Genomic DNA, 21,208 nt, shown 5'->3' with positions numbered 1-21,208 from the left:
AAACCATGGCCTTAAGCTTAATGCCAAAAAATGCGTGGTCATTCCCTTTGGGAAAAACTCAGTTCCCAATAATTACCACATTGATGGTAGCCCACTAAACACGAAAGGTGTTATAAGAGATCTGGGGACACAGGTTGACTGCAACCTCTCCTTCAACCACCACATTGCCACTGTGGTCAGAAAGCCCTATGTGGCATATCTCATTACTAAGGGTTTTGCATCCAGGAAGAAAGAGGTCATCATCTCCATCTACTCTTCCCTCATTAGACCAATCATTGAGTGTAATGCCCCATTTGGTATGTACCTCGCTAAACACCTGCAACAGCTGAAAAAGCCACAAAAGTACCTCACAAAGAGGATCCTAGACCTTAAACAAATGCCCTACAAGGACAGACTCAAAAAATTCCAGCTTTTCTCTGTCTCATATCATCTATTAAGAGGTGATCTCTGCTTGACTTACAAAGCCATGTCTGACCCAGCCCCGTTAGAAATGTTACGCCTAAAGAAATCCCAATCCCTCCGCACCACATGCTCCAGGGACCTCAACCCATAGCCAGCCTTAGGCATAGGCCAACTAGGCGGCCGCCTAGGGCACTGCTCTAACAGGGGCGCTTTTCTAGTATTTATTTGGTGTAAGTAGACCAGGATGGGGCACTGGTTAGTGTGGTGGGGGGCACCATGGAGACCTTTTGCCTACGGCACCAATTGACCTAAGGCCGCTCCTGCCTCAACCTCATTACCATAATCAACAGAACATGCTGGAGGGACAGGTTCATAAGCCAGAGACTGCCCATGCTCTGGAACAGACTTCCCATACATGTCAAGCAGAGCACCTCACTGGCCCTTTTCAAGAGAAATCTTGATGAGTGGATGGGAAACAGAAATTTCACCCTGGGGATCACTCCAGTGGCTCTACTTGATAGAGGCACCAGGAACTAATGATGGCATAATACCACGGCACTTCTATGGGCTAGGCTTGTAAAGGCTTCAGGGTCGTTGGCCTAGTACACATCTATGAACCAAAAGAGCTTACACCTCTGAAACCCTTCTTGCAGAGGTCAGAACAATCGGTAAAACTGTTTTCCATGTTAAGAACCTTAAGTCGGACAGATTAGCTGGTTCAAATGTAGCAACTGTTAGGATCTCTAACACAAAATTAAGATCCCAAGGACAGGCCAGTAATTTTCTTGTCGGCCTCCTATGCAAAACTCCTTTAAGAACATTTTGACATCTGACTACATTGAAAGAGGAGGATCCACTGACAGACATGCTGAAATGGCCAATGAATCTCGACAGAGGAATAAGAAAGGTAACTGGATAGTAATTCACTCAAATACTGTAGAACCAGAGAACTACCATCCCTGAATGGGTGTTGGTTATGCTGTTGGTACCAACTAGAAAACATTTTCTAACTGCTAATATACAATTTGCTAGTAGTAGGCTTTCTTGTCTCTATTAATACCTACTGCATCTCCTAATTAAATAGGTGCCTGAAAGGAATTAAGATCACATTATCCAGGCAGTCATTTGAAGTTGATTGACGTCTGGTGTAGTTCCATCATTTGGCCTCTGGTATTCTGCATTTCTGTATTAGCTCCTCCAATGTTTTACATTTTTTCCCACTATCCTTTTCTCTACATACCAAATCTTCACCTCAGCTATTCTACTCCTCCTCCAGATTTCTTGATTTTTTTCCCCAGTGTTTGCCCCTCCCTCCCACACACGCACTCTTCTGTTCTCCATAGTTTCTTTAGGCTCCATTCACCATACTTCATGCATCCCAGTTCTTTTAGCGCTGCTTCATTCATGTCCTTTAGTAGGCTTCTCTACATAACCCTCTCAAACTCTCTTTTGTTTAACCCCTCCTCTTCTCCTTCTATTCAGTGAATGATGTTACATGTCTGCACAAATGTTGGGGTATGTTGGAGACTTCCCTCAGCCTCAGCCCCCCTCCCCCCAACTTTGGTTATTCATTCTCATTTTTGCCTTTTTCAGTCTTTTCCCTTGTCTTTATTGACCCAGTCCGATATGTCTTTTGTAGATCCCTAGGGTCTGTGAGTATGTGGGTGATTACTGCCAGTATCATCATCCTTGCTGCATTAACTCTCCCTGGCAATGTATATGTTCCCACCCTACACCTTGGAGTGCATCCCTTATCTTTTTTCCCCTACTGTCTCTCTCTCACACACACACACACACACACACACACACACACACACACACACACACACACACACACTGCTCACAACACATAACCCTAATTACTGGGAGGACTCGCCCTCTTAATCTCAACTATTCCCCCTTTCCCTAATCTTAACTACTACTGTCGTTTTGCTGTTGCAATGGAGTCCTGCCACTTTCTTAAACTTCTCTCTCTCTTGTAGTTCACATTGCGTCAGCCCCATCTTTGGATTTTTAACATGCAGTCATCTGCACATAATGCAAACTGGGATTTTATCCACTCCACATCTTTAAGCATTGCTAAACTGTATCTGACAGACTGCCAGCTCTTCAATCACAAGCGTGAACAGGCTTGGAGACAGTAGGGATTCTGTCTGGTCCCCCTCTTCTATCCTTGTCTCCTCAAATTCTCCTCCTCAGGTTTCAATTTCTGGACCTTGGTATATGGCCTGAATACAATGTATTTGCAGAAGTGTCCTCCATAGGAATTCACAACTCAACTCAAAGATCTCTTTCATGTCAAACAGCACTATCCTGTTTTTCTCTTCCTGTTTTTGTTCTTCCATGTGCAGAAATTCTAGCACATCCACCATTTTTTGTGCCTTCTTTCCCTTTGCCCTGCATGCATTATTTTTGTCAATACTTCATTCAGTCTTCCTGCAATACATTTGACAAACTCTTGTTATCTAAGTTAATTAGAGAAAGGCCCACTACTGCCCAAGTCCTCCTTTTCTTTTCCCCCTTTAGGTAGCACTGCTACCCTGGCCTTCCTCATACTTTTAGATATTTTGCTCAAGTCCAGTATTCTCTTGTATCATTCCCTAGAACCTTTCACATTTCCTTCCCTGCCAATTTGTAGAATTTTAAGAGCAATCCATATGGCCCTCCAGTTTCCCTATCCATCTTACATATCACTTTCCTTATTTCAACCATTGTCAACTTTGCATTCAGGGCATGTCTTTGTTCGTCTTCCAGTATATATCCCTCTACATTCTTGCCCCAGTTCCACTCTGAGATTTCTGTCCATTCCTGTTATTTGTAGATCTCCCTGTAGTATTCCTTCAATCTCTCCTTGATTGCTTCCTCTTCTAAATATTCTCCATTTCCTCCCCTTCTCGGCCTACTTCTTGTATTTTTTTGGCTAGCTGTTTCCCTCGTGCCTCTCCCACTATCCATCAGTGGGTCCCTCTAGTTCCATTGTTGAATTTCTTGCTCCTTAATAATTTTACCTTTTAATTCCACATTTATTGCACTTTCTCTGACACGCAGTGCTTCCTTCTACTTTCATTTCATACAGCGTCCTTCTGTACCACCTACATCTTTCTCTCAAGCTCCTCAGTCACATTCCTTCTGCTCTCATCAGTCTCCCCTAACAGCGACCGATTCCATCTCATCACCATTCCAGTCCCTGTCTTTCATATTTTCTGTACTGAATCCTTTACTAGTACTTGTATTTATTGTTTCATTATCCTCTGTCTTCTACTACTTGCAGCTAAGCTCACCTCCACTCCTTCCCACTGTTTCCTATTCCTGCACACTAACCTCAAGTCTCACTGTTGAGTGATCTGATATATCTGTCTTTGGATCCCTTTCATTATTTTAGCTAGGTTTTCCTTCACCAGAAGCTGCTACCAAAATGTTTTATGTGAAGGTGTATTCCTCTTTCATATAAATATCTTTCCCTCCATCTGTCCAGCCACCCTCCCTCATTCATTCCTTGACACAGTTTTTGTTTGATCTTTACAACCTTTTTCTGTTTCTGTGATGACACTGTTGCCCCCATTATCTCTATTTCATTTCCTCTTGTCTGTGCCTATTTAACAAAAACATTCTTAAAGAATCCTTCCTCATCACTGTTTGGTGCATATACATTTTCTGTTGCTCAGCATACACCTTCCACCCATCACACTTTTTATCACTTTTTCGGAGGTTGCCTGGAGCAGTCTTCAAAATAAAGTTGCCACACCCCACCTTCCTCCCTCTGCCTTGTCCATTTCTTCCTTTGGGTAATCATCTTTCCATCTCAGATTTTCAGTTCTGTTTGTTGTAATAGAACAATGTCTCCTTCAACCTCTTTAATTTGTCATGTATTCTCTCTTCTTCTGATAGCATATGATGAACCCCCAATGTTCCATTTAATTAACTATATTTTCCTTGTTGTTTTTGTCTCTCTGTTTTTGTGTCTAAATCTCTCTTGGAAGAGGCTTTTCTGTCTTCAGTCCTTTTGACAATTTGTTAATCTGTTTCCCTACCACCGTCATGTTTCTTTCCTCAACTCCGTACGGTTGCCTTTTTAATTTATTTCCTGCTTATCTCTTTTACAGGCATGTGTTTCCTCTTCACTTCCTGATCTTGTCTACTTCCCTGTGGGGGGGCTCAGCATCTGACATTGCACATCTTCCCAATGTCACTGTGTCACCTCACCTATATTTAAGACTGCTCTCCCAGTCCTTGCCTTGCAGATGGTTTAGATTTTTACTGCCTTGGTTGTTCAGCTGTCTATGATATCTTTAAACTTTTGAACTTCCTCTATATTGTATAACCTGAACCACACCCCTTCCAGATGTACTTACAGAACTTCAAGGTATTTCAACCATGAAGCTGTGCCATACATCCTTAGATGATTTAATACCTCCGTCATAGCTTTTTCTTTTCTTACAGAGTGTTTCCAAGTAATCTTTCACTAGCTTTATGATCATCCCTGCAAATAAGATGCCTTAAAATTTTTTTTTTTTTTACTTGTCTTATTTCATTTCTATACAGAAGAGGAAAGGAAACATGTCAAAGCATTCTTGGGTCTGCTTTCTGCTGCTGCTTCTCACCGTCCTACTTTGTGTATCCTCTCTATTAGTCTTTCTTGACTTCCTGGTATCACAGATCTCTTATGTAATAGCTGCATTACAGATTGCTCCAGTTCATGGTTGCCCAGCCTCTCTTGTTTTCTAATTCTCCTGATGTTACTCCTTCTAACACGATTTTCAAGATCATCCATCTTTGTTTTTTTATGTCTGTTAATTACTGTATTCTATGAATCTAATCTACTATGAAGTAGTCTATGTATTCATAGACAACTCATGCACCACCTAATCCAAAATCGCCTTATGGCAGACACTCAGCATGGCTTCTGTCCTCATCACAGCACTACTTCAGCCCTCCTAGCCTTTACTAACACCATAAACGCAACAATAATTATATATCCTCAGCCCTCTTTTTGGATCTTTCCAAGGCATTCGATATGGTTGATAACCAACTTTTAATCCACACCCTGCAAACATTCTGTCTAGATACTGGAGCCCTCCAATGGTTTCAATCCTACCTGAATGGTCGACAGCAGACTGTCCTCTGGCAGAACAAACTCTCTAACCTTCTACCTAACACCCTTGGAGTACCACAAGGCTCTATACTAGGGCCCTTGCTGTTCTCCACCTTCATTAACGATCTTTATACTGTCATCCCAAAAGTCAGCTGTATCCAATATGCTGATGACTCTACTCCGATTTGCTCAGCCACATCTCCAGTAGAGTTATGGTCAGCTACCCAGACCATCTTTAATACAATAGAAAACTGGCTTTCTGAACATCATCTGATCCTAAATCTCAAAAAACTAAAATGCTGTTATTTTCACCAACACGTAGATCTACTGCTTTCACCTTTACCATAAAATCAAATGATGGCACAATAATCTCCCCTGACCCATCTACAAAACTATTAGGTGTCATCATAGACAATCTAAAATTTGACCTACATGTTAACCAAACTATCAAAACCATCAATAAAAAACTAAGGTCACTTTACAGAATAAAAGCCTTCCTAACCCCTCCAGCTAAAATTGCCATAGCTTGCTCTCACCTTCTTTCAACCCTTCTGTATGCATCCCCTCTACTCTCAAATTTGAACAAGACTGTCCTTAAACTCTCAACTTGCTACAACCACATTGCCAGGTTTGCCACTGGGCTGCCTTTTAGGACACATCATTGCATCAATCTAAATCAGCTTGGGTGGCTTGAACTACCCAGCCTAATCCAGTATAACCAACTGATTATGGCCTATAAAATCCTCTATAATCCGGACAATACTCCTGCACTTAAAAATATAATCACCCCCTATAACAATCCTAGACCGCTTCGATCCTCTAACAAACTACTAATTCAGACTAGCAAAATTAATAACACAGCCAGTGATTCTTTCTTTGCAAACTCTAAGTAGATCCTGGAACTCTTCTTCCAGTTGATATTCCTTACTTTCCACCTTAGGTCAATTTAAAACTAGTCTCAAACAACATTTGTCACTTAACTGGCTATGTCAATGTATCAAGCCTGGCTAACTCTCTCTAGAATGTGTAAAAATCTGTTAACCAGTTTACTGTGTAATTTAATTTAATCTTGACTTGTGCTCAGGATTAACTGCAACCTGTGGAACTTGTTATCTTGCTTACTTATGTAATACCTGTAAATAGTCTGTTTGTAATATGTAATGCTAGTATTATGTATTGCTGTATCTGCTTACCCTTGGAGCTTTTCTCCCCGGGCCTCCACTGAAAATGGACATGCATCCAGTCGGACTATCCCGGTCAACAAATGTAAAATAAAATAAAAATAAATAAATCTATTCCTGCAGCTCAGCCTTAACTGCTGCCTTATTTTCGAGATCTTGCAGCTTCTCTTTTAGCCTTTCCACTTATGTTTGCTGCTGTTCTACTGTTTGTTTCAAGGACGTCACATCCTGGCCTGCTGTTATCTTTTAAAACAAAATGTACAACTACTATTCCTTATCTGTAGCTTTAAAACAACTACCTGTTCCTCCTTTTGTTTCTGTTCACTCATCTTTTCTTCTGTTTTGTTTTTTTCCCCCCCTGGAAACACTTGATCCAAAATTTCTGCAAGCCGTATCCAGAACCTTGGGCTTAAGCAGCCATCTTGGATGGACACTCTATTTCTCTATTACTCCAGCTCAACAGCTTTTGAGTGAACAGTGACTCTACTTATTTTACAGGTCCTTATTTACACATTTGGGTCGACAAAGGCAATGTTCGTTAACTTTACACTTGACACGTTTTCCTTTTTTTGGTTGTCAGAGAATAGCAAACATGGAGAATTTAGCTATTCTCTGAAATGCTCAGCTTATGAAAAGCCTAGCATCCATTACATTACAGGTGGGTACCAAAAAATGCTCAGACCAAAAAGCAACCAGGTACAACAGCCAATGCACATAATATAAAACCAAAAAGACTTTGGAAAAGCAGAACTGAAAGCTAAAGAAATGACAACAGCATCAAATGAACAAGTTAGAAGAAATAACAGTAATAAAAATGCTGTGCTTTGATACACTTAGGTCAAGCACACACTGCTGAATGTATATACTGCTCCCATAATGAAAAAGAGAAGGAGGAGAAAGAATAGAACATGTCAACATGCGGTTTGGTTTATAGGAGCTACAGCTCACAGCCTTGACCATCTGCTCCAACTGCCAGACTAATAATAATACCCATTTCATTACTAGGCAGGCCTTCTGGACACAGCCCCTTTTAGCAGCAACCTGGAAGCAATGCTTTAAGTCGCATGTTCAAGGTCACACAGCAGCCAAATGAGGGCTGATAGAATCAAACTTGGTACCACAGAAATAACAGCTCAGTCTTAACCCAATGCACCGACTGTCACTGAAGTAACTGAGACATAGTGGCACTAACAAAATGGTTCTCATCCGAGGTGTACACTCAAAGAGTATCAAATATAGGTTCTTCCTTTTAGACAGTTAAAAAATGCCAACAGAGAACTCTGCTTCTCAATCTTAAACACAAAATAATGAATACTGAAAATCAATATGAGCAAGGCTTATCTCTCAGATGCAGGTGGCCACTGTGGTGGTGCTGTACAAGTTTCCATGAAAAGCAATACATCTACAAATTGTACTCCGCAAATATGGAATTTCATTTACTGTGGATCTGGAGTAATAACATTCTATTAATAAGTACTACTGCAAAATACAATTATGTTGGTTTATCAGCACGTGTGGTCAGTTTGTACCTATTCATTTTTACTTGCATTGCAAATATACAATTTAATTTACAGCACATTTGAATCAACAGTGCTCTACTTGTAAACAAATACTGCTTTAAAATAAAATTACCTTGGTTTATTAGCAAAGGTGTGTGAAACTCGTACCCACTCATTCTTGCTTGCACAATACAGCCAAGCATCACCTGAAAAAAAAAAAAAAAGATGCATCAGGGGCTGCACCTATGTATGTTATTCAAAAGCAGCTTCCACTTTTGCTGATGTTGTTAAATACAATAACTGCATACCTGCATATGTGAAACTGCCAGTTTTTCTGATAATCATACAGACATTCACAATACAGTACTCTCTAGTATGCCATACCAGTCCCTCTTTCTATGTTGCCCAAACATTGTTTACCATATCTTTGCATTTTTTGTATATAGTATGACATTTTTGTTTGTAACCATTACTTTCCTGCTTGTTATACTAGAGTGAGCACTGTTTACCCTTTACTCCACTGGAGCATTATGTGTTATGTGGGACCAAGCAATGCTTGGCACAGCTACTCCTCTGCATTACATATGCAGTAGAATTCAGTTATTTTGATGTAGCATGGAAGAAAAAAGGTGTGAACTTTCCAAACATTTCTGTTACTATCTCCCAATATGTTAAGATGTTTGCATCTTAAACATACTTATTAAATTATCATTTAAGACACAGACACACATGCACAAAAAAATAAACTATATTAACATTTTTTTTATTTACAGACTTTGAGTGCAACATTAAACAGATCATTCAATTCCTTGCCTTCCCTTAAGCCTCACTCCTCCTGAGCATTATTCTGCATGTATTCTTTCCACAAATTCCAATTATTTCAATGTAATTTGCGCCTTCCCTTTTCTAAAGATTCCACTTCTTTTCCTTTATATTGCTTGTAATATTAAATACTTCACATAGAGCTGGTTTAGACTTTGATTTCCATTTTCTATTGTTTTTTTTTTTTTTTTTTTTGCAGCCAACATAATTAAACTTAACAAGGGCTTACTATGTCTAAGCAATTCAGATCCTGTGCTCCAGTTCAAAAGAATAATTTCCTTAATTACATCCATTTGCTTTCCCTACATTTCTGACATAGTACGCTCCAGGGAATTTTTAAAATCTGCCAACTTATTTTACTTCCAGAACATATGTTCCCAGTTACTTCTTTCTTCCCCATCACACCTCCAATATTTGCTCTCTATCTGAGGAAAAATTATTTGAAGTGTGCATGTGGTACAGAAATGCCTATCTGAACACTTCCAAGCAAAAGTTCCAAACCTTCTGAAGAATTTGTTACAGAAAAAAAAAAGTGCAACTTAATAGCTCAAAATATATGAATCTTTCAAGTGGTAAGAACACCCAAACTCTTCCCGGGAAAGATTTGAGCACCACATGTGTAGCGCTTATGATATCTTGCCATTTACTCATTGTGTGGCACCATAACAGTAGTAGCTGGAAGATGGAGAGCAGGGAGGATGCAAGTGTACTGCTACCATCATTAATAAATGCAACTAGAAATCCAAAGCTTGACAGCCAAGTTTTGGCAGCTACTGGGTCATTATGACGCACTAACACTGGTTACTCAACAGGCTGTTAGTGTGGGGAAAGACCACTGCACACACTGTTGACTGCCAGCAAGCTTTAGCATTATCTTCTAGTAGGAAAGTGCAGTATGGCGCTAGTGTCTTCACTTTATCTTGCAAATCTGACTATTTTCAGACTGATTGTACTGCTCCCTCTCTGAGGCTCGTAACTATCTTGTTCACATTAACAGTCTTGACTGCATTTTGCTACAACTCTACATTTCCAATTAAATGAACACACTTAATAGCAGCATTAAAACTCTGACTTTAGTTTTTTACATGACCATGAGATGTTGGGTAGCTGGAGTCTCCCAGAAGGTATCGGAGTAATATTTATATGAAAATAAACAACGGATATCATATCAATACATTTTTCTCTAACTGATAAACTATGCAAATAATGTCTGAACTAGAACTTTCATAAACCACAAAACCTTATTTTTTCCACTTTAGCTTGGGTTTCATAATGCTTCAGTTAAATAAGCCGTTTACAAGAAATTATTCACTGGTCCAATGAATAACCTAACAAACGTAGGGCCTGCACTGGCCAATTTAAAGTTTTCCTAATAGACATCACTGCAGAATAAAGAATTTTGGAAAAATGGTTATCTAATGCCTGTTTAAATGTTGATAAATCATTTGCCAATCCAAATCCTCCCTGCCCTAATATGAAGGAAAGATCTATTTAACTTTGAACTGGAAACAGGAATTCTTACATCTACATTTGTATTCCTTGCACCAATATCATGACTAAAGTCAACATTTAATATGGCAACCAGTAATTTGTCCTTAAGGCACCTATATACCAGAATAATGTCACCTCTTAGAAATTGGTAAGCCAAAGAATGCAAAGACAAATATATCAGTCTTTCTTTATAAATAACTGTTGACAGCCATGTATCAGTCTGGTAAAGGTTTTCTGAATCTGTTCTAACTTGTTGCAAAACATTTAATGCACATAAAGCCCCCCACCCCCAATACTCAATAATAGGCTTTATACTTGACTAAATCTTTACCACCACCCAACTACCTCTGCTTGAGAAACATTAAAGGACATTCCTCATAAGATCATAACATGTCCTAATAATGTTTGTCACACTAACTTCAAAGTTTAGATTTGTATCTACGATGATACCCAAATCTCTCATTACCTCAGAAGAAACACAAATCTGATTACCCAGGGTGTAAGGATATTAATTATTAGTATGCCCAAATTGTAAAATGGTACATTTACAGCTGTTAAATCTCATACCTTTGGTTGATATCCATTCATATAGACTATCCAAGTAAAATTGCAACAGATACCAATCACTAGCAATAGTTACTGCCCACCCTATCTAAATATCGCCATCTAACTTACTTAGCCATGGCATTCTTGCATCACTAAACTAAATAAGAATGGCCCCAAGACTAAACCCTGAGGCACTCCCCTGGCCATAAACCTATGCTTGGAGTAGGAGTTTTTAATTTTCACTCGGTAGGGTGTACCCAGTAGCCATTCTGATATCCATTTAACTACACAGCCAACATTATCGTTTCTCATTAGTCCTTATAATTGTTTCATGGGAAATGGAGTCAAAAGCATTAGTCAGCTCCAAAATCACAACATCAGCGGCTAGTGAGTTATCCAATAAGCTAACAATCTGCTAAAAAATTGTATCAAATTTGTGACAAATGACCTCCGTTGAAGGAATCCATGTTTTTTTAAACAAGAAACATCTTTATTAAATTACCATGTATGGCATAGGCAATCATACATTTATATAAATGAAAACCCATATTGACATAATTTTAGCTGCAAATGTACATCACAAACCATACTGACATAAATGTAGTTGCAAACATTATACATAACTTATAATCCATCCAATTCCTGTTATTCAAACATTACATAGCTCATTCAGATCCATTCTTTTAAACATTGTTCCTCCTCTACATGTATTGTTCCCACAATTCCCATATTTTCCTATGCAATTTGCTCCTACCCTTTTCTAAAGATCCCAGTTCCATTTGTTTTAGCTCTGTTACTATATTCACTACTTCTATTAAAGTTAGTTTAGACTTTGATTTCCATTTTATAGTAATTGCTTTTTTGGCAGACACCATAACTAGACTCAGTAAGGTCGTACTAGGTTTAGGCAATTCCGATTCTGTATCATAGCTCAAAAAATAATTTCCTTAGATACACCAATTCGCTCACCCAATATCTCTGACAGAGCAGTCTGCAGGGAATCTTTAAAGTCTGTCAACTCATTACACTCCTGAAAGGAATCCATGTTGATATATATTCACAGCTAAAGTCCAGAGCCTGCTTACAGGAAAGCCACAGTGTCCTCTCAAATCACTTACCCAATATGCAAGTCAAACTAATGCATCAATAGTTTTCTACCATATATCCTGCTTTACCTCTCAAAATGGGAAATAATGCAGCTTCCTTCTACAGTTCAGGAACACATGCTTCCCTGAATGATTTTTGTAACAAACAAGTTAAACATGGAAACAACTTTTCAGATATTCTTTTCAAGAAATATCCATTAAGACCATCAGGCTTGCAGTACCATTTCCTCATTCATAATGCTACAATTACCTCTAAACAGTATAAGTAAATCATTTAGGAATCAGTTACTTGGGAGTAATTACTAAACAGAACACATGCAAACAAGTTCATTAACACATCTGAGTCAATAACTGAGACTCATCTTTCACCTCTATTGTTTGAGACTCATCTTTCACCTCTATTGTTTGAGACCCATCTTTCAACTCTATACTGAAAGTATCATCTAGACCATAATGTCTTAAAAGTTTAACTAAACCTTTGCTGTTATCCTTCAGATTAGCTGTTACATATACCTCATAATTAGATCTTACTCACTTAATAGCCATGAGGTACATTTTTTTCTGAATTTGCTGTAACTGTTCCAATTTGAAAACAAAGGAGATTGTTTACATCTTCTCCTCAAACTTATCTTTTTCTTTCTTAGCTTAGATAACTTCAAACTCCATCAGGGATGTCCATCACCGTTACAATGTGTTTTCATTCCAAATGGGACATGATATTCTATTAATTAAACAAAAACTGCAAAAGCTATCCCAGTTCTCATTTATATCCATTTTCAAAACTAGCATACCAGACCCAAGTTTCAACAGCCCTCTTCATGGACTCAAAGTCTGACTAACAACATTTTTTCACTATTTCATATTGCTTAACCAACGTAGGATATCTGAAAATGTAGCTCAAACAAGAATAAATGAAACCCAAGTCTTAGCAACAAGTCATGTGCTTCTAAACCTCATCTTAAGTCATAGGTTCATAAGTAGGTACTAGGCTATCAGCCCTAGGGCCTATACAAGCCCAGCCAAAAAGGTACCCTGGCTTTTTTGCCACCCAAGAAAATTATTTTCTTGTGCCACTGTCAAGCAGAGTCACAGAGGTGATCCCCGGGGTGAATTTCCTATTTCCCATCCAATCATCAAGATTTTTCTTGAAGAGTGCTAATGAGGAGCTTTGTTTGACATAGATAGGTAGTTTATTCCAGAGTATGGGAAGTCTCTCTGGAATAAACTACCTATCTATATCAAACAAAGCTCCTTACAGTTTCTATCAATACAGTTTCTATTATTTTATGCTGTTAACTACATTTTAAGCAATATGTGTTAAAAATCCACAACAACTTACCAGGGCAATATGAACCTATTAACTTGACTATTGCATCCCTGGTTTGCCTTACCTTCTTTTTCATGCCACTGTCATCTCAGCATCTCTAGTATCATTTTTCAAATAACCTGCTCACAATGGTATACCATGTCCTGCCGATCTGTTCACTTTAATTTATTTCTTATTTTACTTAGCATTTGTTTACTGATATTTTCCAGCTGTATTTAGTTAAAAAAAAAATTCCAATATATTACAACTATTTTAAACAGCTATTTAGTAATATACATGCTCAGATATTAAGTAATATATATTAACAATTACACATACATGTGCCAATTAAATTCATATGAAAGGAGGTAACAATTACTGAATAAAAGGTACTTGTGTATAAGTAGAAGCTGAACACTGAGCATTTGAACAGGTCTATTAGTGAGTTTGTCAGATAATAACTGAGATTAGTGCTTACAAATTCATAGAAATGGAGGTGTAGGAAGGAATTAGGTAGGGCAGAAAGTATTAAGACTGTAGTTTAAGGGGCAGAGTATAAAGCAATTTCAGATACAATTATATATATTGCTATCATAGGGTTTATATTAGAAGTACAGAGGTGGGGTTGAGCAGTGTCTCAAAACAATGTACAAAGCTGGGAGATGCTAGTAAAACTTTTCAGGTTCACAGGTAGGTACTAGGCTATCGGCCCAAGAGCCTAAGTAAGCCTAGTCAACAAAGTTCCCTGCCTTACGCCACCCAAGAAAGTTATTTTCCTGTGCCCCTGTCAAGCAGAGCCACAGAAGTGATCCCCGAGGTGTATTTCCTATTTCCCATCCACTCAAGATTTATTTTGAAGAGTGCTAATAAGGAACTTTGCTTGACATAGATAGGTAGATTGTTCCAGAGTATTGGAAGTCTCTGGGAAAGGAATCTATCCCTCCAGCATGTCCTGTTTATTGTAGTGACAAGGTTTAGGTCCCCAGAGCATGTAGCTCGGAGGGATTGGGATTTCTTTAAATAGCTCTGGGTTTGACATAGCTTTATATGTTAAGCAGAGATCACCTTGGAGTAGGTGATATGCTACGGAGTAAAGCTGGAGTTATTTGAGACGGTCAGTGTAGGGCATCTATTTGAGGCCAGTAAACCTCTTTGTGAGGTACATATGTAGCCTTTCCAGCTGCTGCAGATGCCTTGTGAGGTACATTCCAAAAGGGGCATTGTACTCTATAATGGGTCTAATGAGTGTTGAGTAGAGGGGAACAATGACCTCTTTTCTTCCTGGATGAGAACCCTTTTGTGATGAAGTGTGCCATGTAGAAGGATTTCCTGACTAATGTGGCAATGTGATTATTAAAGGAGAGACTACTGTCTACCTGGGTCCCAAGGTCTCTTATCACACATTCGGCATTAAGTAGACTGCCACCTATGTGGTAGTTCATGGGTACAGAGTTTTTACCAAAGGGGATGACCATGCAATTTTTGGCATTGAGTTTGAGGTCATGGCTTTGACACCAGGCATCTGTCTCAGTGAGGACCTTCTGTAGGATGTCCACATCATTTGGGGACTCGACTATGGCTCTTAGTTTGCAGTCATCTGCAAACTTCCATTAGCCAAAAACCTTCTATGTTAGCCTTATCTTCAGAGAAGTAGATACCAAACAGGAGAGGTCCCAGGACGGAACCTTGTGGTACTCCACTTGTTACTGATTTGATGTCAGATTTGGAGTCTGCAACTTTTGCAGTGTGGGTTCTTTCAGTGAGCCAGTTGGCAACCCATCTTGTGACGTAGGGATTTATACCTAGTTTAGTGAGTTTAGCTATAATTCCAGAATGGGGGATAGTGCTGAAAGCCTTGGCGAGGTCAGGATAGGCTATGTGAACCACTTTATCCTCATCTACAGCTTTGCTGACTGCCTCAAAGAAGTCAATCAGGTTCAGGAGGCATGATCTGCCTTTCACAAACCCGAACTGGGTGGGGTCCAGAGTTTGGAGGTTACCAATGCCTTTGTTTATGAGTTCCATGATGACACATTCCATGGCCTTACAGACCAGGCTCGTCAGGCTAATAGGGCGATAGTTACCAGGATCAGTACAGGCTCCCCCTTTGTGGAGTGGAATAACTGTTGCTGTGCGCCATTCAGTGGGCACAAAGCCTGACGTGAGGCTATGACTGAACATGGTGCTTACGTGGGGAGCCTGTTTGTTCTGAAATTAGTGTAAAACGCAGCCTGGGATGTTCTCCAGTCTCATGGATGCTGTGTTTTTGGCTTTAAAGAGTGCATTACCTGCATAGTAGTGATTACAGGAGCTCTGCATTCTTCCTGTATAGATATGGGCCCTTTAGGGGGTGGGGGTAAAGTTAGCACTGAACCTATCTGCCAGGAGGTTGGCAATATTAGTTGGTTCTGTAATTTTCATGCCGTTGTGCTGCAACTCAGAGCACAGCTGGGTGCTGCCATTGAGATTCTTTACATAACTAGAGAATGCTTTGTGATTGTCCCTAGAATCAGTGGCAATTTTGTGTTTGTAGCTAGCTTTGGAGGATCTTATAAGGGACCTCAGCTTCTTACCGAGGCTGACCAGGGGAGCTCCTCCACTAATGGGATTTTACTCTCTTTTGCAATGGTTTCTTCCTTCTGCTGTAGAGATTGTTTATGGCAGGGGACCACCAGATTGGCTTCCTTTTTTGGGGGATACCATCTTGGTTCTGTTTGGGATAGCATGATCCATACACTCGTGTAAGTGCTTATAGAGTGCATCTGTGTAGGATTCAGCAGTCATAACTGTATTGTCCATCTGCATGGGTGCCATGAAGTTCGACAATTCTGTCTTAAGAAGCATGAAGTTGGCTTTGGAGAAATTTTTTTACCGTGGTTTCCTTAATGGGGGCAGAATGTGGATATCTAGGGTGATTACCTTATGGTCAGATCCAACCAACAAGGAGTTGACTTCAGCTGTGGAACACCGGTCACTCATGTTGGTAATGACTAGGTCTAGGATATTTTTGCCCGTGGTGGGGGTGTGGATAAGTTGATCCAGAGCACTAGAATTTATGAATTCAAGAAAGCGTTGAGCAAAGTAGCTGGTAGAGTAGTTTTCCCAGTTAATGGTGGGGTAGTTGAAATCCTCCATTATTAGGGTGTTTGGTTGAACCCTAATATTTTCCAGTATATCAAGAAAAGAGGAGTGGGAATCCTGGGGCATGGTGGGGGATCTGTAGCAAGCTACAATTTGGATTGCAGTTTTGCCCAAAGTTAGTTGCACTTGGATAACCTCGGAAGCATTATGCTGAGCAACTAGCCTGGAGGTGTGGATATCCTTAATGAATATGGACACAACTCCTCCATTCGTGTTCCGGTCCAGGTTACATGGCCGAAAAGTGTTGTACGAGTTATAGCCTGGTAATGCAGGGGTGCTCTCTGTAGCCTTGAACCAGGTCTCAGTCATTGCACAGACATCGATGTTCTCCACTTTAAGGAGTGCCTCGAGGGAGTGCAGTTTTAGATTTAGAATTCTAGCATTGAGTAGCATTACCCTCAGTTTTTGCTTGCCTGTTCCTGTTATGGTGGTGAATTTGTCATTTGAACCTTGCCTAAGAAACGCACTAAAGGGGTGGCAAGAGCCTTAGCCAGTATCTGGAATTCCAGGGGTGAGAGGTGCAGGCCATCTCTGGCAAAGCATCGTGGTCTGTCGACCATGTCATCCCAGGCAGATACTGGATCCCCTTAGAATGACACCAGAAACTTAGCCAATTGCTGAAGTCAATAATTTTGTCTTTGTACTGCGGTATCATTCTGGGCGATGGCAGGATGCTACTCAGGGCTAGGGTCATACCTCCCTGGGCTACAAGATCGGAGATCCATGTATCTTCATGTAGTCCAGGGAGGTACGTCACAGATCATTCACACCAACATGGAGAATGACAGACTCATATTTGTACTTGTTGTGGAGTGACCTGAGTGCATGGGTTGTGGCAGATCCTGGCACCAGACAGGCAGCTGACAGTAACCTTCTCCTTATTTAAACTGGTGAGTGGGACATCAGTGTGCCTGACTATAGAGTCATCTATGACTAGTGTGTGGGGTACGTTGTTTTGCCTTATGGGCTGTGGTTGAGTGGCACACTGAGTCTGTGGGCTATGTGTCATTTGGGTTGTGTTGGGGGGGTGGAGATTGCTTGTGTTTCTGCTTTGGAGGTCTCTGTTGCTTGAGCAGATTATTATTGAGAGCCACCGCAAATGTTTTTGTGTTTCTATGTGTGGATTTTGGTGGTGAAGGTTTAGTTGGAGTATGTGATGAGTGCGGTGCGGTGCAAGTGTTTACCTTCTCCTCTTGACTGTCAAGTTCAGTCTTGCTTGGAGAGAGCTTTGCCTTCAGTTTGGCTAGATAAGTGCATCTCTCACAGGTTGTAGTGGTGGGTGGTAGGAGGAGAGGGTTGTCTGTGTACATGAGACAATTGCTACATTGCCCCAAGATGCCCAGATTCATCATATAGACAGGAGAGAACACTGGGAGCTGACCCTGGACATGCCTGAATAAAAAACTATTTTCCTCTAGACAAGTGAGGAAAGTGAGTACAAGAGCTGTTTTTCTCTAAGCAAGTGAGGAAAGTAAGTACAAAAACTGTTTTCCTCTAGGTAATGAGGAAGGTTGAGGGCTGCAGTAATTTGTAGCCTATTTAGTGCTTACAAGTGCTGAACACGAATAAGCAAATTAAAGTGCTAAAACTAAGAATCTGTATCTGAACTAGACTAGTTACAGGAAAGAAAAGTGCAAATGTGGGCTTTTAAATCAGAAAGCTGAAAGAGATGGAAAAATTGCCCAAATGGCCAATAACTACAATTTCTGGGCCAGAAACCCCTCCTTAAGTGGTAGATAGGTTACCTAGTGCTTACCACTCCCACTGATAAGCTAGCAGGCTTCCCTCCAACACAGACAGGCTTGGGGGGGGGGGGGGGGACTCAGAAGTTTACAAACAGTTCTGGATATAGCAAATCTGTAACTGGACTAGACTAGTTACAGGAAAGGCAGGAAACTAGCGTATTTTTTTTGTTACAGTTAAGCAGAACACAGGGAGATTCTAGCAAAGTTTTATTTATTTATTTTTTTAGGCATTAGTGAAGACTGGTTTTGGAGAACAGGATTCTGAATGAAGAGAGGTGGTTTGACAATAAGGCAAGTTGAAGCTAAGCTTCTTTTAGTCACATCTATCTTTTTTGTTATTTTAAGATTTTTACTTGATGTCTCCATTCTTACTAGTGATTCTAGTGCTGGTCCTTTATGTCATCCCATCCCAGACAAGCATGGATTACTTGTATGGTTGCCATCTGTCTTGATCTTAGCAGGTCCCATTTCAAACAAACTTTCAGCTACCCCACAACAGTGGAACACAAATTGTCCCAGTCTGACAATTCTTCCCATAACAGGGTGAGAAAAACTGCTCCCAAAATACTATGTTCTTAACAGCTGGGTCCATAATACAGACCAAGGGGAACAGTAAATAGCCAAACTGCGTCTACAGGCATTACTTGCAATCCCTCTGACACCTCACAGAACACTACTCATTATACAGTGCCCTTCAGATATTCTTTAAAAATACAGGCACCCTTCAGTGACAACATCAACAGCTACCAATGCTTTGTAATTTCATCTAAGGAAATCCAGATAACTAATGCTACCTGGTCATGGAGGTGCACTAATATGCAACTAATTCACATCCACCTCTGACAGAGATGCAGAAGTTGGTAATGTAGTTTGTGAACCGTCTTAAAAGGTATATGATCCTATTTTGTTCCAAGGGTAAAATATAACCAGAGTAAGATTTTTAAACAAATGCACTGTTCCCGCAAATTCTTTTTACTTCTAGGTAATTTGCTCTTTACTTTTTCTAAAGATCTCACCTCCAATTCTTTTTTTCTCCTTTATAACATTCAGTACTTCAATTACAGGTAGATTAGATTTTGATTTCCATTTTCCAGTATATGCTTTTTTGGCAGCCAAAAGTATTAAACTTAAAGCCTTGATATGTTTAGGCAATTCATATCCAGTGTCACAGCTCAAAAGAATCATTTCCTTAATTACAGCCATTTTTTTGCAGGTTCATAGGTCAGTACTAGGCATCAGAATCCACAGAACCATTACAAGCTTAGCCTCAATATTCTAAATTGAATATACCCATTGACATGACTAATTTATAATTAGTTTCAATTCCTTTCAGTGAGGGTTTTTGGGGACAGACCTGAGGTGCATTTGCAATTGCTCATCCTATCATCCAGGTTACATTTATACAGTATCAGGGAGCCAATTTGTTTTACAATCCAAAGTCTATACCATAAAATAGAAATTCTCTGAGATAGACATCTATCTTGCCAGTAAGACAGATTATGTTTCAGTGGAAGTTAAGATTACTTGAACGAGTGTTGTGGGTGTTATTAGCTTAATGGATGTGCAGGAAGGCACACAGAACTGGATCCTTTGAGGCTCTGCAAGCTAGACAGAGTTCACTGCTCAACAGTCTATAAGAAACTGATTACAAAAACAATGCTTTAAGGTAGGATGAGTAGCTCAAGGAACACGTCTTTGATTATCTTAGTGAGGAAATCCTGCAGTCTCTCAAGCTGGATTATATGCTTAGACAGCTACATACCAAAGGAGCCATTAAACTCTATTGTGGATCTGATGAGGGAGGAGTAAAGACAGAAAAAACTTCCCTAGATCTGGAAGAAATAACCCTAGCAAGTTAAATGGATTTCATAACAGTAGTAGACATATGGTGATAAAAGGATAATTTGCTGTGTACCAAAGTACCCAGGTATCAGTGCTGAAGTTAACTTTCAAAGGGGGTGTCATATCTAGTAGGTGCAGGGGTACCTAGCTTTGCTTAAGAACACAATGCTGCATTTCTTAGCATTTAGTTTTAGATACCACATACTAGTGCACATTAGACCCTCCTGAAGAATTTGGAGATGAGATAGGGGTTACTGACAGCTCCATGTTTGGAATGATTTAGAAAAGGGTAGGAGCAAAGTACATAGGCAAACTGGGTTCATAGGCCCTTCATGTCAGCCCTGACATCAGGAATGTAAATACCAAACAGCAGTGGTCCTAGGACTGATCCCTGGGGACAATACTGATAACTAATCTTTTCAGAGTGCCACCAATACACTGGTTTCTGTCAGTTAGCCAGTTTGCTGCCCAGTAGGTAACACAGGGTTTACATTTCATTTGAGTAGCTTGTCGATAATATTAGAATGTGGGATGGTACCAAAGGTTTTAGCCAGGTCCTAGTTGGTAGCTTTAACAAATCTGACAGAGTCTAATGCATCAGTGACATGTTTAAAGAAGCCCATCAGGTTCAGGATACAAGTTCTGCCTTTAGGAAACCCAAACTGGACTGGGTATAGGGCTTGCAGTCTGCCTATGTCCTTCTTAGTAGGTTCCCTAATGATGCATTCCATTATTTTGCAGATGAGGCTTATAGGTCTGCAGTTTCCTGGATCAGTAGTGGATCCCCCTTGTACAGTAGGATGACCACTGCAGTTCTCCATTCCTCTGGCAGGAATCAGTGGAGTGGAGCCCTAAAAAAGGTCTGTAGTTTCCTGGATCAGTAGTGGATGCCCCTTGTACAGCAGGATAACCACTGCAGTTCTCCATTCCTCTGGCAGAAATCCAGTGGAGTGGCAAAGGTTGAACAGATTTAGTAGCAAGTCTTCCAGGCAGTGTCTGATGCTGACAAGAATGCAACCTGACACATTTTCATGA

At 40.0% G+C, this 21,208-nt stretch overlaps 1 protein-coding gene across 1 annotated transcript in view; it reads right to left on the bottom strand.

Annotated features, from left to right (window-relative positions):
- Positions 1-21,208, bottom strand: part of LOC122803872 (kelch domain-containing protein 2-like) — a 599,698-nt gene that overhangs the window by 160,721 nt on the left and 417,769 nt on the right. The window contains exon 8 of the mRNA XM_044073552.1: positions 8,308-8,380. Within this exon, the coding sequence (XP_043929487.1) occupies positions 8,308-8,380 (73 nt within the window). The remainder of the gene's footprint in view (positions 1-8,307; positions 8,381-21,208) is intronic.

The sequence above is a fragment of the Protopterus annectens genome, chromosome 6.part0 (assembly GCF_019279795.1).
Source record: "Protopterus annectens isolate FY-2018-M chromosome 6.part0, PAN1.0, whole genome shotgun sequence".
Classification (NCBI taxonomy): domain Eukaryota; kingdom Metazoa; phylum Chordata; order Ceratodontiformes; family Protopteridae; genus Protopterus; species Protopterus annectens.
The sequence above is the reverse complement of the archived record's forward strand: the minus strand, read 5'-3'. Positions and strand labels throughout refer to the sequence as shown.